General features: G+C 45.2%; 1 protein-coding gene across 1 annotated transcript in view; it reads right to left on the reverse strand.

Moving 5' to 3' along the window:
* UNC5C (unc-5 netrin receptor C) overlaps positions 1-16,535 on the reverse strand; it is a gene marked incomplete at its 3' end in the record, with an annotated part of 146,084 nt that extends 129,549 nt beyond the window's left edge. Inside the window, exons 1-3 of the mRNA XM_006037290.1 lie at positions 16,416-16,535; positions 16,258-16,315; positions 14,780-15,001 (exon numbers count right to left, since the gene is read on the reverse strand). Of these exons, the coding sequence (XP_006037352.1) occupies positions 14,780-15,001; positions 16,258-16,315; positions 16,416-16,535 (400 nt within the window). The remainder of the gene's footprint in view (positions 1-14,779; positions 15,002-16,257; positions 16,316-16,415) is intronic.
* Between the last annotated feature and the right edge of the window lie 567 nt (positions 16,536-17,102).

Genomic DNA, 17,102 nt, shown 5'->3' on the forward strand with positions numbered 1-17,102 from the left:
CTTGCAGCCTGTGTGGGGCTGTCTGTGCCTGCTCCAGACAGCCCCGCATGGGCTGCGAGTGACTGCAGCAGGGAGCGCTGGCCATGGGGTGGGTGAGGGGCTGCTTTTCTCTGTGCTCAGCACCAGCTTCTTCCCTGCTGGCGAGCAGGGGTTCGGGGTGGTGTGCTTCCCCTGACCTGTACTGCGGGGCTAGGGGGTACTGGGAGTGAGTGGGCGGGGAGCCAGTGGGAGCATGGGACCCGCACTGGTGTCCCAGGGCCAGTGGCAGTGGGGCCCAGGGCAGGGTGGCAGGAGTTCGGGGTCCCAGCTGGCAGGGACCCCACTGTAGTTGTGCTCTGATTTCCTGCATCAGGGTTGGGTCTTTGTACAATGCATATAACTCAGTATTGTTTTCAATGTGCCATTCTTATGTTACAGTATCATACTGTGCATCAAAGATTTCACGTAAAATCTTGCTTTCAAAACGATTTATTAGCATCTTGTGACAGAACCTAGGTTTGACTACCATAAAGCTTGAGTACAGGTGTCTGTATAGGAGTCAGGAGTCTGCTCTGATACACTGTAATTACAGCGCGTTGGTAATTACCTCAATGTGGTAATTACAGGCAGGCTCCATGTCTCATGTATCAGCATCCCTGAGCTTCAAAACTGTGGCCGGGTTGCCATTTTGAAGCATGGGGATGCTAGTACACAAGACGGTCTGGCCATTTTAATTAGGGTGGCTCTTGGATCTGCTCTAATTAAAGCACCCTCCCTCTGCTCCCCACTGCCCACATCCCTGGAGAACATGTAAAAATTCCCTATGGTTTTATAAACCTGAAGCCTAGTTTTCCTTGAGGGGAGATTGGATGACAGGAGCTTGTATAATGCAAAGCAGGCTCTATTTCCTGTTTTGCATTCTTCTTTTAATTTCTTCCTTTATATTAGTATCCTGTGCTATGATTGAACCTAAAGACTTAAATTGGGTCCCTTGCTTGAAATCTGTGTTGTTTATTATGTGAGGTCCCAAATTTACTGTTGTCCTATTTACCAGTAGATACCGTGTTTTATCCAAGCATACTTGGAGTCTGATTTTTAATTTTTTTTTTGTTGCTTCATCTGTTAGTCAGGTATACAGAGCTTCTATATCATTCATATTTTCACTTACAAGAGCTTGTAACAAAGTGTTCATCCCAGGGGGTAGCTGCAATGGCACTAATGGGACCTCCAAAAAAAAACCATCCCTCACAGTCCCTACCACAACCACTAGTACAAACTGTAACCAAAAGGATAAACTCCCTGGCTGTAACACGGATTAGCTCAACTGGGTTCAAACCTAGGCCTAGCAGCACACCTTGCCAGCTGTTCTTCCAGGTAGCTCTGCTGTCAGCCAGGTTCTCCTTTGCAGCTCTCAGGTCAGGAGCTCTTCCTTCTGCAGGTTCCAGGGCCAACCCAACCTCCTTTTGCTAAGGCCCTGGCTTATATTTCTCCCAGGTCCAGTCCTTTTCTGGTCAGGTGACTCCACAGGGTTGACTGCAGGCGCCCTCTGCTTATGTTCCCTGCCTGGTCACCATGGCAGCCTATCTGTAGCAGTTCCTTGTCTTTCCTGCAGGGCTCCAGCCTGCAGTCCTACTGTGGAGCAACAAGGATAGCATTAGGCTTCCTCCTGACAATGCAGGCATTATCCTGTTATGCTACTGCAGAGCAACTAGCTCTGCACTAAGCATTCATAGTTCCTGCTTCTCTTGGCCAGCTCTCCTGCAGCTTTCTCCCTTGCAGTCTCTCCCCCACCTGGAGCTTCTCTTTAAAGTAACCTCTTGTTATTTATTCTCCTGTTTACTTTTTCCACTCCTAAGTTGAATAGGATCACAAGCAGACCATCTCCCTGCTTCAGTGCAGTTCTAATAGGGGTGGAGTCCAATGTACTTCTATAGGCACTAATTCTATTTCTTCATTTATACAAACTTTAATGAGTTCAACTGGTTTGTTGGGGATTCCTAATTCAACTAATGTAGCCCACCGACTTTCTCCATGCATACTATCATAGGCTTTCTGCAAGCCAATGAACAGAATGTGTATGCTTTGATTATATGCCCATTTTTTCTCAACCGCATTTTACTTCATCTAAGCTAATATAATTTTATCTGATATCATCAGTGAAGTGATTTATTAGGATTTTTTTCCCATTTGGATAGCATTAGCGGGTTTTCCCCCCCCAACTTAAATCTGCAAAAACAGCTACCATCTTGATTTTGTGTATCCAAATATACCAGTTCTTTACACTTTACTGTGCAGGTTCAAAGATTTATTTTTTCTGTAAACTGGCAATAGTTCATTGTGTGCAAATAAAAAGGAAAGGGTTTTTTTCATCTTTAAAAATATCTGCGGGGTTTTGCTGTTGGCTGTTGTCTTGGTCTTGACCAGCTAAGGATCGAGATTCCCTGGTTTAGAAGTTGTAATAGCTGTAAGTAGAAAGAGTTTTCCTTGGCAGTGATGCTTATGGGGTCCTTATCATCATGGGAGGTTCCTATATGGCCACTGGGAGTGATGAACATGAAGAGGAAGATATGAGTGACAGCAGTCTAGATGTCAACTAACAAAAAAGAATTGAGTAACTTTACACATCTCTTTTCACGTTCTAAGAAAAAACTGAAGTAAACACCGTGCATCTTATTTGAGAGTTATAGTCCTATCTAGAAATAAAATTATCGAAGGGTTTTTTTTTAAATCACTCATAGGCACTTTTTTGGACCATGTATGTTTGTTTACTATTTAAATAGAATTCAATTATAACACTCTCCATTTAGACTGCAATCTGGATAGAATTTTGAATTACTACTGAAGTGCCATCATCAGTTTGCACATAATATTCATACTTGCCAACATTTGAAAACTATTAATAAGAACATTTGGGAAGAAATATAAGGACACATTTTTAAACTGCATTGAAATGACTTGGGCTAGGAAAGTTTATTGAAAAAACTGGCAATGAGAACTAGCAATATTTTGCTGGAAAAAAGTTAAGTAAGGAAAAGTAGTGTTTCTAATGGTTTTGATTTGACACTACATCAAAAGTAAAGCAACTTATGTATGGCAATAATGTAATCTAAAGGAACAAATATAACTTGTTTTTATAATCTGTGGCAAACCTTACTAAAACAATCCAACAGTATTCTATCCTAATGATCCAAACAATTACCAGCCAAAACAACAGTAATCTCTCATTTAGGACCATTCTTGTAGAAGACCATTTTAGTATTTAGTACAAGAAAATGAATTTGCTTCAGACACCTAACTAAAACTAAAATGAATTGAGATGTGATACAAAAACAACAGCAGACAAAAAAGATTAAAGACGGAAAAGAAGCTTGAAATGATATGTGGGTGGTGATAGGGAAATGACAGAAAATTGACATCTATGTATCATGAGTGATAAGCAAAATGTTATATAAGTTTGTTTTGTGTCTGTATTATGACAAACCACTTTAAGTGGTGTTCTTAGAGATGATAATGTTGCAATGGAATTACACCCTTGTACTCTTATGTACTCTCTTTTGTACTCTCATTTTCTATTTATAGTTACTCCACCTTAGAGCTATTTTCACACTGGAAACAGGGTTATGAAGCTGGTTATATTTCCAGAATGGAAGTAATCTAAATGATTTATTTCAAATCTAGGAAGAATTGTCCTTATTTATGAAATATGCTAAAGGTCAAGAGGACATGTGACAGGTTATCCTTCTCCTATATTCAAAACTCAGGACCAGTATTAAAGCAAGCAAGCTAAGGTGTCAAAAGGTAGTTGTGTTAGCCTAACTGAAAGGCATTGTGCCTTTAAGGCAATGCCAAAGATTTCCCCAATCTCCCAAAATGCTGGGGTATGAACAGCCAAATAAACAGTTGCAGCTAGTGCTTATGAAAAGTAAGCCCTGAAGGTTTCCTGTTTTTACCTATGGAATGGGAGCCGCACAGCCAGCAGGTGTGCATGCAGGCCTGGCAGCGTACCTCCACAAGGGCTAGTAAAGACCTGTTCTAGAGCAGTGGTGCTCAACCTTTGGCCCACAGGCCAAATTGGCCTCACAGATCTATATCATCCTACCCAAGGTGCTCCCCACAGGTCTGGAAACTTATCACTGGGGAAGTGGTGGCAGTATTAATTGGCATGGCTTCTGCAGCAACTAATACCACCACCTCTCCCTTGCCTCAAGATTTCTGGATCTGTGAGAAGACCTCTAGGTTCAATGACAGGGCCCCACATGCTGGATCACACCAGCACGTAGGATTGCTCTACATCCAGATGCAGCAGGTGGATCATGCCTGACTAATCAGTTAGGTTAGGTCATCCAGATGTAGCAGGTGGATCATGCCCAACTAATCTGATTTCTTTTTATGACCAGGTCACAAAATGCTTAGACGCAGGAGTAGAGGTGGATGTCATATACTTGGATTTTAGGAAGGCCTTCATTATGGTATCTTATCCCATTCTCATAAATAAATTAAGAGGCTGTGACATAGATGTTTACATGGTCCAGTGGCTGGCAAATTGGCTTAGTGGTCGCACCCAGAGAGTGGTAGTAGACGGGTTGATATCGAACTGGAAGGATGTGGGCAGTGGGGTCCTGCAGGGTTTGGTCCTTGGACCTGTACTCTTCAATATCTTCATCAGTGACTTGGATGTGGGTGTGAAGTGTACTCTGTCCAAATTTGTGGATGATACTAAATTGTGGGGTGAAGTGCACACTGCAGAGGGTAGGGAACGATTGCAGGCAGAACTGGACAGGTTAGAAAAGTGGGCAGTACACAATAGGATGCAGTACAACAAGGACAAGTGCAGAGTGCTGCACCTAGGATGCAAAAATATTCAGCACATCTACTGGCTGGGGAGAGTCCCTCTCAGCACCATAGAAGCTGAAAGGGATCTCAGAGTCATAGTGGACTCCAAGATGAACATGACGTAATGATGTAGTGTGACGAAATCCTCATCAAAGCTAACCACACTTTATCATGCATCAGCAGCTGCATGACAAATAGAACCAAGGAGGTGATACTTCCCCTCTATGTGGCATTGGTCAGACCGCAGTTGGAGTACTGTGTCCAGTTTTGGGTGCCGTACGTCAAGAAGGATGTTGATAGACTCGAGAGGGTCCAGAGGAGGGCCACTCGTATGGTTACAGGACAAGCCCTATGAGGAGAGACTGAGGGACCTGGGCCTCTTCAGTCTCCACAAGAGAAGGATGAGAGGTGATTTTGTGGCTACCTACAAATTTATTAGGGGGACGCAGCAAAGGATCGGAGATGCTCTGTTCACCAGGGCACCTCTTGGGGTAACAAGGAACAATGGTCACAAACTGCAGATAGTGCCCCCTAGCACCGGGGCAAGAAAATGGGCAGCCTTCCACCTAATTAAGATCATTAATCAATTAACAACAAGGCATGGCAGACGGGAAGGTGGAGGGTTGGCTCAGAACAGGTGGGCGGGGCCGTCAGTAGACAGACCCCGAGCAGCCCCCCCTGCTACAGGGTCTTTAGGAGAAGGCTGGATAGGCATCTAGCTGTGAAAGTCCAGAAGGAGAATTATTCAAGCGGCAAGTCCTTCAGTCAAACTGTTTGCTATGGGCAGAATGGCTCAGAAGACTTCTTCACTATACATTGCTCCTTCCTGTTGCTGTGCTGCTAAAATTAAAATCCTACATTCTCATGAGACCCTGCTACTAGAAGTTCATAGAAAGAGGAATGGGAGTCCTGGCCTGGCTTCAGACCAATGGCTCCAAGGGCATATTTTTCTTGTTTAGCAGCATGACCGTACCTCACAGGGGTAGGCAATGTTTTCTGGTCAGAGTGCCAAAAAACACCACAATGGCTACCTTGGAAGGTGCCGGAGTGCCGGCATGCCAGAAAAACAAAATGAGGGCAGGGGGTACATGGCAGGATGCCCTGCTTGTGTCTCTTGCGCCCCAGGCAAAGCCCCTGCCCCCTAGCCCTGCTGCCCCTTGCCTGCCACCCAAAGCCCCTGCCCACCCGTCCGGGCTCTGTGGCTGTCAGCAGCAATCCCATCTCTGGGTAGCTGCTGGAGGCTCCAAACAGCTGCACCGGGCTCCGGAGCTCCAGCATCAGCTTTGTACTGGCACATGCACCAACACCTCAGAGCGGGTAGTGGGGAAGGGGCCTGAGGCAGCATAACCCCGGTCTCTCCCCCGCTCTCAGCACAGAGCTGGTGACTGGGCTCTGGAGTCCGGCACAGCTGTTTGTAGCCAGCCTGCACTCTGGGCAGCTGCAGGAAGCAGCAGGCAGGCTGCAAACAGCTGTACCAGGCTCTGCAGCTACAGCATCAGTTCCACGCTGGTGGCAACTGCGCGTGCATCTTGGAGCAGACAGCAGGGCAGTGCAGCCTGCCCCAAGGTGCGCGTACAGTTGCCGCCAGCATGGAGCTGATGCTGGAGCTGTGCAGCCCAGCACAGCTGCAGCTGCCCAGAGCCCAGGCTGGCTACAAACAGCTGTGCCGGGCTCCACAGCCCAGTCATCAGCTCTGTGCCAGGAGCAGGGGAGAAACTGGGGTTGTGCTGCCTTAGGCTCCTCCCACACTTGCTCTGAGGCGTGGGTGCATGCGCCGGTACAGAGCTGATGCCTGGGCTCCGGAGACCAGCACAGCTGTTTGGAGCCTCCCGGCTGTAGCCGGCCCCAGCTCTGGGTAGCTGCAGCCAGCCGAGAGCCCAGGCTGCTCCCAGCAGGCAGCTGGGATGCTGCCAGCCCTGGCAGCAGCTACCCAGAGCTGTGGCTGGCCGTGGCATGCTGAGCAAAATGGCCTTGCGTGCCATGCTCAGCATGCATGCTGGGGGTTGCCAACCCCTGCCTCAGACCCTCTAGCCCTCCTCATTGCTTTGTTCATTTAATCCTCTGCATACATGTTTTCTGCTAGTAAATACAGAGAGGACATAAGCAGATTCCTTATGCCGTCTTCTCCCTGAACAAGAGGACCCAGAAGTTTTAGGCAAACAACAGTATTGGCTAAATTGGCTAATACATCTATTTAATAAGCTATTTAATAAGATATCTTGTTTTTTTAGTTTTCTGAGGAAACCATTCAAAAACACATCAGATATGAAAAGGCAGAAATAAGTTCCCTGATTCTTCCGATTTTCTCATTCTTTGACTTACACTACTGCAAAGTCCTTTCTGATTCAGAAGTCCTCCTGTGTATGTCCTTCTGTTCACAGGACAAGGCAGTGGAGGCATAACATGTATATACCTAGAACACTATCAATATTGCAATTGGGCTATTTGGGAATTTTTTTTTGCTTAAGAACATATATACAAAGAAAGCCCTTTTCCACAACCATTTTCAGAGGCCTGATAATTTGAAAAATGTGCACAAATTGCACTTATAATTATCGATGCTCTTAAGCTTCCTGCCCTGTGTCAATGAAATTCTCTTGGCTGAAAAAGCATTAGTCTTGCATTTTTGTTTCCTTTCTTTGCTGTTATCTTTTATGATAGTCACTCATAAAATCAAATATGTTCCCTTATAAGTACTTTCATCTTCTCTCTTTAAAACAAAATATTGCCAACCCTCACATTCTTTATATATATTTTTCCTGCGTTAATGTCAAAATACTTTCGTAAGAACATAAAAAGGACCACATTCTGGCTTGCCATTCTATTCGTTCAGGAAATGAGGCAGCCAGAGGTGCTGTGCCTTGAAGAGTAACAAAGCCCCCATTTAAACTTCCTTAAGAAAGCACTTAAAGTTGTTTTTTTTAATAAAAAAAATTCCAAAGAGTTTGAAGATCAAAAAACAGATCTTTCAGATAGATGCTTCTACCTTCTCATTTTGACTCTAAGCTTTTTCGTAAGGTTCTCTTTTCAGGTCAACTTAGTTTAATAAGAGGATAGACTGGACTATCTAGTCACCTTTTGCTATTTGGGGCTCCTTTATATAGTGGTCAGTAACTCCCATGGAGTTTGCCTACACATAATCTGAGGCCTAAAACAATGCTTTATGCACTCTTTAAATATTCTACTGTGCAAAGCACAAAGATAGAACACCCTAATTCGTAACCATAACTTTCACGTTAAGCTGAAGAGAGATACTTTTTTCCCTTCTTATAAAATTACTCCTGCCAAACATTAATATTTCTTTCCAACAAGCATCTTCATGGGAGCAGGACTGCATCCTTATGGCGGATCCAGATGAGCGCGCACATGCCTCTTGCAGCATCTCAAACCCCTTTGGGACTCTGCAAAAGGCATGTGCAGAAACAAAAAGACATTTCCCATGCTGCAAATTTGCCCCACCCAGCCCTAGCCCCCATTCATTTTCCTAACTCCCCATTTGTTCCCCCCATTCATTCCCCTGGCTCCCTGTTCATTCCCTCCACCCCCCATTCATTCTGCCCACCCCCCGTTCATTCCTCCAGCTCCCCACTTACTCTCCCAACCCCACCATACTCACTGGCAGTAGCAGCAGTGATTGGGGCAGCTTGGGGCTTCATGGCACAGCCCCCCCATGTAGGGGGCAGCAGGGCTCGGCCCAAGCTGTCTGGCACCCCTGCTAACACATTGTGCAGGTGTGGCCCAACTCGGCAGGATGTTGTGCACTGTCTCAGAGCTCTGGCTGCTCAGGCTGAGTGGTGCTGAGCCCCAGGTGACAGCTGCAGCACCCCCAAGCTTCCAGACAGGAGGCTGTGCCATGAGGCCCTGAGTGGCCCCCACCACTGCTGCTGGTAAGCTGCGGGCAGTGTGGGAGGCTGGAACCAGGCGGGGAAGTGATCAGGAGCCTGGAGTCCACCGGGGAATCACCAAATTATCTCCAGCCTCCTGATCACTCTCCTGCTCTTCTCCAGTCTTCTGCTCATACTCCTGTTTGTCTCCAGCCTCCAGAGGACTGGAGACAGAGAAGGAGAATGAGCACGGGGCTGGAGATGAGTAGGAGACTGGAGACAAGCCCCTGGAGATGAACTGGAGAAGTTCCCCTACTTGTCTCCAGCCTCCTGAGCCTGGAGATGAGCAGGAGGCTGGAGACAGCAGGGGAATATCTCTAGCTCATCTCCAGGGGCTTGTCTCCAGCCTCCTGCTCACTCCCCTGCTCATCTCCAGCCCCCTGCTCATTCCTCCCAAGACTGGAGATGAGCAGGGGAATGAGCAGGGGGCTGGAGATGAGAAGGAGAATGAGCAGGGGGCTGGAGATGAGCAGAAAGATGGAGACAAGCCCCTGGAGATGAGCTGGAGACTTCCCCTGCTGTCTCCAGCCCCCTACTCATCTCCTGCTCATTTCTAGCCTCTGGAGACTGGAGAAGAGCAGGGGAATGAGCAGGGGGCTGTAGACCAGTGGGAGGACTGAGGGGGAGCTGTAGCGCCTCGGGGTCTGGGATCCTGCAGGCAGGGTAGTCTATGTGTTGTGTGGGGGGGACAAAGGACCCACCCCTGCTAAGCAGCCTCCACACCCACAGTCCCCCCACACCTACCCACACACTGACCCGCATCATCCCACATCCCTCTACACCCACCCACATGCCCTCAGCCCGCTTTCCACCCCCCTCCTGCAAATCCCACATCCCCCCATCAGACACCCAGCATGTGATAAGGAAACCAAAAGCAAACAAAACATATAGATTTTCAAGATTTATTTATTATGATGCTAGAGAGACTGGTAGGCTTCCAAATTACTTTAACATTGTAAATATAGCAATAAAACATTGCCCATCTGATCAATCCCTCTCTCTCTCTCTCTCTCTCTCTTGTGTTCTAATTGTGGAAGAATGTGGATTTTGGCCTATTTTAAAAAGTGAATTTGGAATGCTGCTTGAGCAGTCTAGCTAACACAAGGGGTAGTGTCCCCAGATACTAATTACCCAGGCCCTAGAAGCTCCTGAGGGCAAGTAGCTCTGAGCTGCTGGCCAGGGCAGGTTTTTATATTGCTTTGGCCAGCACAGATGCTCCCCCTGGCTGTGGAACTGGGAGGAGCCAGGCAAGGTTATTTTGCCCCAAGTGGCATAATTTGCTCCACAACAAAGTGCATGTCTGGGCACTTGCACTGAGGCAAAAAGCCCCAGCTCAAATTTGTACCGCTTCTATTTGAGCTGGTGCAAGCGCATGTGCTTGCATGTGTGCACATGCCCTTATTATCTATCTTGTATCACAACTGACATACCGCCTGTGTAGTCTCATTATTTATCAATGGTGGAAACAAACTTTCCTTATTAGAGAAAGATACAACTGTTTCTGCACAAGTTGTTTGCAGTCTGTGCTTCCAAAAGTTCAGAGTTCATGGACACATAATCCTTGACAGCCCCAAATATATTCCACCATTTCACACTCCTTCACTTTACCTGTTACAATTACAAGATAAGTTACAGTACCAAATGCCCTTAGCATCAGATCTTTGTTTCATAGTTTTTCCCCTTCCCTGTAATCTCTATCACCTATGTTTTAGGAAAGAATGCTTGATCAGATTTTACTATTTTTCTTTCACATTTTATTACCTGTCTTGTTTTCCTTGTCCTTGCTTCGTTCATGAGTATGCATTGTTTATGAGTAGTTGCATACACAGTAGTGTTCCTGATCAGCTTTTTGGTGATGCTGACTACACAGTAGCTAGCTTGTTACTATTGCACAGTAGCATCGCATCATGCCACGCAACGCTACGGCACAGTAGTAACAAGCTGCTGCAGTAATAATAAGTCAGTGCAGTCAGCATCTCGTTTAGACATGGCTGATGTTAACTTCCTCCTGTACAAAAAGTTACAGAATGTTTTCATTCAAGATATTTCAGAGCCTTGTTTTTCTGTCTGGTCATATTTGTTCGAATTAAAGTTTTGAGAGTGAAGGGGTCCAGGTATTTTTCACCATCTGGCCCTTACTTGTAGCTGATATGATTGTCCTTGTAGCTCAGGAATCAGGTTGCCATGAGCCCACATGCTAATTATATAAGGGAATTTTTTATTAATACCTTGAATATTCTTACCAATTTGGGAGTGGGATTTTCATATCCATTTTCTTTTCGTCTGGGTTGTGTAACAGATCAACATATACTTAGAACTTTTCAGATAACAGTGACTTCTTGGCCTGTTCAAATATCCAGTTACATATCTCATTTTAAATTCAAGTAGACAGAGATATCCTAAAAGGGGCATAACTCAAACGGTTAAAGCAGGGGTGTCAAAGATGCAGCCCATGGAGCTCTATCATCTGACCCCTGATACTTCCTGAGGGTCTTGAAATGACCCACATGCACCACTTAGAATGTGCTGGATGGCTTTGTGAGCCATATGCAATACCTGCTTTGGCTGCTTTGGGACCATGCTGCATACAACATGCACTCCAATACACATCTGCTCCATATCAGATCCAGCGTGCATCCTGGAGTGACCAGAGCAAGCCTTATGACTGGCTTATGTACAGCACAGTCCCTGACCTGCTGCTCTGGGGCACGAGCTGGATTTGCCATGGAGTAGACAGGAATTGGAGCAGGCACTGCATGCAGGACAGTCCTGGAACAACCAGAGGGCACCATGTTCAGTGTAGTCCCAGAGTGGCTGGGCCAGGACCATGCCGTATGCAGCACCTGCTCCAGCTTCTCTGGGGCCATGCTGCATGTGGTGCCTGCTCTGGCCACTCCATGACATGCATTGGATCCATCACTGAGTGGATGTGGGTGCCACATGCAGCATGGTTCCCGAACAGTTAGTCCAGGACACACACTGCATGTGGCACCTACTCCAACCACTCCAGGACATCCTCTGGATGTGGTATGCAGGTTTGGCTTGTGGTTCCTATTTGCTCTACAGACTGGCCCCATGGGGCCATGTGAGTTTGACACCCCTGGTTTAAAAGATATCCTCCATTTTTAATCATGACTTAGGAAGCTAGTACAAGCAGATGTTATTTCTACCTATATATGCCGTACCAACACTAAATCTGGAGCCTTGAGCAATAGAGTCCTCAGGAAAATGTATTCTGACACCACTAACTGGGGTGGTTTATTGAGTAAGCACAAATGAAATGTGGTTACTCTTTTGTGTTCTTCCATACCATGCCTTGCAATCAAGATAAGGAAATAATTTGTCACCAAGGTTTATCTTCTGAGGTAGATGATTGATGGCTGTTTTCCTCAAGGCTACAGTGAGAAAGCAAATCCAGGTTTTCTAGTATATTTATGTGGAAAATTCCTTCTCAAGTGAAAAATGAATAAGAGCAGGAATTAACTGAGAAAAGAATTGGGCTCCTAATTTTAAATGGTGATCTTTGGCTGTAAGTAGTAGCCAGATTAGGCATCAATCAGATCCCAAATATTAATGCTCAGAAAAGAATGAATGTATGGGTAACCAACCCCCTGCCACAGGCAAGGGGAATTTTATTCTGGTGAGCTGCCACTCTTATAATAATGATGAAAATAGGAGGTGTGCTAACAGAATAATTTCCGTCACCAGTCTTCTTTGTATTACAGACACTTTCAAACATGCTAAAAATCCTATCACTAACATTTAAACAGATCCAAGGTTTCCTTCAGATTCTTTCTGTAGTCATTCTTCTCCACGCCCCCCATGAGTCTCTCCCTCAAGCTGAGAGCACCACAGTACTGTTAAAAGCTTATGCTTTTGATCTCTGTGCAAATAAATGAGCTGAAACAAATAAAACTCAGTTCACAAGAGACTTCCAAGACATCTGGTGGAGTTATTTTTCTGAGTAATTAGACCAAGTGGTGGTGCAATTCCCAAATGAAAACTACCTTCTTGCTTGATATCCAGTTATTTTTCATAGCCGTCAAGATGGCAATAAGTCCCACTTCTCTCCCTTGCACGTGACTCAAACTCTATTGATTACCAGTCTTTCTAAACTGGAACAATCAGACCTTCAAGATAGGCTTGTTTGCAGCTCAAGTCTCTTTATTTTCCTTACACTTTGAGGGCCCTATTCATCTTCCGTGGAAGTTAGCACATTCTGGCATTGATTAGAGTAAGACTTAGCTCTTATCCTCTTTCTTTTTCTTCCTAGTAACTTACTGTAGGTCTCCTCAATATGACCTCTATGAAGCAGGCAGCAGAGTATAAAGGAATAGGAGTCAGTTGCTTGCTCTGAAGTCAATAGTGTTCCTGGTTGAAGGAATATTATATCCAGGAATAAAAACTATCCAAAAGCTCATCAGAACTGAGTACTTATAATTTGTTCCCACAGTATTATTATGATGATTACATTGAAAGCAGCTTGGAATACATGGCAGGAAAGAACCGAGTAGGAAAAGATGTGGATGAAAAGCAGGATTTCAGAGGAATTTTTTTCGCTTTTAAAACTATTTTGCTCCAAATTGACATTCTTGTCAGTTTCATCACAAATGCCATTGAATGTCAAATTCCACTGAGCAGCAGCAGGGGACTGCCCACATCCTTGGCCTGGGAAACACTGATTGAGAATCCAACCTTGCCTTGGATTCAGTGAAAATTCATTAGACCTGAGATCTTAAGCAAAACATAGGGCACAGACAGAAGTTACATTTGTTGCATGATCAGCCCCCTTAAAGCAATGTATAGCTGTGCCATGACACATGTACACGGCTGCAGAGTGCTTTAAAAACAGCCAATCACGCGACAAATTAACCCTGTTTAAATGAGGGATCAGATGAAAGTGCTCCACTTTGGAGTGCCTTAGGGCAGTGTTTCTTAACCTGTGGGTCGCAACTCAAAAGTGGGTTGCAAGTATATTTCTAAGGGTTGTGAGCCTGTGCCACGAAAACACATGAAAAGCATGGGTTTCCCCTTGCAGACTGGCAGCATTCCAGCCTGCAAGGGGAAACCCACATTTTTGCAGTGTTCCAGCCTGCAAGTGGCTGCTGGGAGCTTGGCCAGCATGCAGCCAGGCAGGGTCATGGGAGCAGCCCCAGCAGCCGGATGCAGGTAAGTGTATGAGGAGCAGGGGGGTTGGAGGGCCAGGGCTTGGAGACTGTGGGGTGGGGGAGGGTGCATGTGTGCATGAGTGTGCGCGCACGCGTGCACGTGTGTGTGTGTGTGTGGGGGGGGGAAAGCCTGCCAGCACTGGGGGAAAAGTGGTCGGGCACCTAGGCTACAGCAGGGCAGGGGGCAGCCGGACTGTGGGTCATGCACCAGCAGGGCCAGGGGGGTGTGGGTTGGGACAAGCCACAGATCTTGGCAAATGGGTCCTAGTAGGAAAAATGTTAAGAACCACTGTCCTAGGGAACTTGTGTTCCCTGAGATTAATTTGTGGTGCATCAGTGCTGTCTGCAGGAAAGGACAGGGGAGAGAGGAAGAGGACCAAGCTGCAGGCTAGGGCTTGCCCAGCCTGAGCTAGGTGTGGGGGGTGGCGCAGGGAGGGGTTGGAGCCCCCCTGCCTCATGCCCCCCCTACCCCTGCTCTTCCCCTTCAGCTCAGGTGAGGCAAACCCCAGTCTACAGCTTGCTCCTCTTCTCTCCCCTCCCCTCCCCTTCCCCCCTCCCTTCGTGCACACAGCCAGAGCTGGGCGGGGTGGGACTGGGTTCCTTGGCTGCAGCCAGGCTCTATCTTCCTCCCCACAACTCCCCCCTCAACCCAACAGGTGAATGTGTGCTGGGTCCAGGGCAGGGAGGGAGGTGTGCTCTAACTCATGGCTAGATAGACACCTTGCCAGGGTCATTTGACCCCAGCACAGGGGTTCGGACTTGATGATCTGCTCAGGTCCCTTCCAACCCTACCAACCAGCTATGATGCAATATGTAAAGCACCATTAGTTACAGCAGGGGCCTGCACATCTGTCAGAGCCCATATTGGCAAAAGAGAAAACAGCAGCAGCAACAAAAACAACAACAAACTCTCACCAGAAGTTTCATCTACTCTCTCATCCACCACATGGTCCTTCTGATGAACCCATTCACTGTTGCACTTGAAATAGATCTGGGTGGCAGGGCTGGCCTTGCAGTACAGATTCACAGGCTTGTTCTTTACAATGTAGGCTTCTTCAGGTTCAATAAGAAAATGGGGTAGAGGCTCTGGAGGATCAGATGGAAAGGTTTCTGGAAGTTCATGGAAAAAGTCATCATCTGTAACACAGAAAAAGAAGGGGGAAAGAAAAAGGTCAGCAAATTACAACAACTGAAATTCTAGTTGTCAGAGACTGGGTGTTTCTACAAAGCTCAAGAAAGAAGGTGAGTTTTTCTCAAATGAAAAGTTAAAATGGAAACATCATTGGCTTGGAGCTTAAATGCATAGTTGTTTTCAATTTAGAAGGTATTTTAAGTCTTAAACAAGTATTTATATTTACTCATGTTCAAGGTATAGGTTTATAAATGATTTCTTATCAGTGGCAAGCATAATGATAAAGAACATAATATTAACGCATGGAGGTGTCATTTTTTGAATCTCTGTATAAAATTGTTACATTTGAGACTTCAAGGTTAAAATTTTCAAAAGACAAACTGCAAGATCTTTCCTATACAGTTCTCCAGCTAAATCAAGTTTATGCACATAGCTAGTAATAACTTAAAAAGCCACTTGGTGGACATGAAGCCTTTTATCTCTCAGTCATCAGTTTGAGACCGACCCAGATTAATTAAGTCTCCTGTCCACACCTCTTCCATTCAGCTTTTCATTTCTCTGGGAATTTTAACAAGGATGCCAATACTCTCTCATATCCAAAAGCAGACATACACATGGTGCTCAAAAAGTAAGTGAATTGATACCACAAATGCATTTCACAGATCACATAATACCTATGAAATGTCAAACACTTCTGGTCAATACTGACTTATTTTATGGATTAAGAAAAGAGGTTTAGTCTTCTCCAGTCCTGTCAAGACTTTTTACCAGGTCTAAATTCACTAAAATGTCTTTATTAAAACAAAACATAAAATAAAACAGGAAAAAACAGTCCAATGAACTGGTAGTTTCCTCCATAAAGCCACTTTTGATGGGCTTCATTCCTCTTCCCCTTTTACAGTAGAAATCAAGACTGGAAAGTGCCAGTTCCCAGGAGAACAGTCTTCTTCCCATCAACTGTGACTACTCTTGTCCACGTGCAGGACTGTTCAAGATGCTCACAGTGACAAAGGAATGAGGAAGCAGTAACTATTGACAAATCCATCAGCAAGAAGCTGACAGTCCTGAAGGCCTTATTCAACCTCCTCTTTTCTGCCTCTGAAGCAGTTATCATTATACACAGTGACGGACGTTGGTGATGATCAATAAAGAACCACGGAATATCAAACTAAAAATACTGCGGAAGGCTAGCTATCTTCTCTTTGTCAGTCTTCATGAAGATTAAATGTCAGATAGCTCCCCTCCTATACTCTACGTATACCTATATTTTCTACGTCCAGAATTACAAAGGGTTTAAAAGCCTTTCCTTCTAGCCGCTGCTGTCACAGAAAGAGAAGAAAGAACAATGAAAGATGAAAGAAATTGGAGAAACGGATAATGTGGTACCTATCTACATAGCCATATAGAGTTGCACTGTACATCTTTATTAGGGATGAGAACACCTTTCAGAATGCAAGGTTCTGTGAACCTCTTGAACTTTTTATGAACATCACAAACAGCACGAGTTTGCAAATCTTTTTTTCTTAATTCTAAATCCATTTTTCCCTGTAACAATGTTTCGGTTTAGAAACAAAAATGTCTCTGATTCACCACTGCATTACTCCATTACTGTTAATGTAGTTGGACCTACATAACAGTGGTATAATGGCCCAGTGTTTTTCTAGCAAAAGGAAAGGCTGATATTTAAAAACAAGGACAGAAGAACTCCATTCCCTTCCTGAACCAATCAGCGAAAAAAAATACTCTGGATACGGTATGAAATACAGTATGAAAACCAGATTTAGTTTTCATTAGAATTTGTTTTTCCTCTTTCAGCTTCCATTTTTCTTGGTTCTTCTGTTTTTGTTTTCATTGTAATCACCTTGTACTTAATTTTCATGCTCTTTCCATCCTCCACATTAGATTTTCTTCTCTGTTCCCTTTTTTTCCCAAGGTGCGATGTGCAACTTTGAGTCAAAGTTTGGAATTCACAATGACCAAGTGTATTTAAACCATGAGTAGTTTGTCTACCCCTAATATTCATCTACCCATAATACACAAGCCCTGTCTCCACATATATATATGTAGAACAGAGACATTGGAGATGAATCATTTCCCCAGAATTGC

Source organism: Alligator sinensis, unplaced genomic scaffold (assembly GCF_000455745.1).
Source record: "Alligator sinensis unplaced genomic scaffold, ASM45574v1 scaffold1770_1, whole genome shotgun sequence".
Lineage (NCBI taxonomy): Eukaryota > Metazoa > Chordata > Crocodylia > Alligatoridae > Alligator > Alligator sinensis.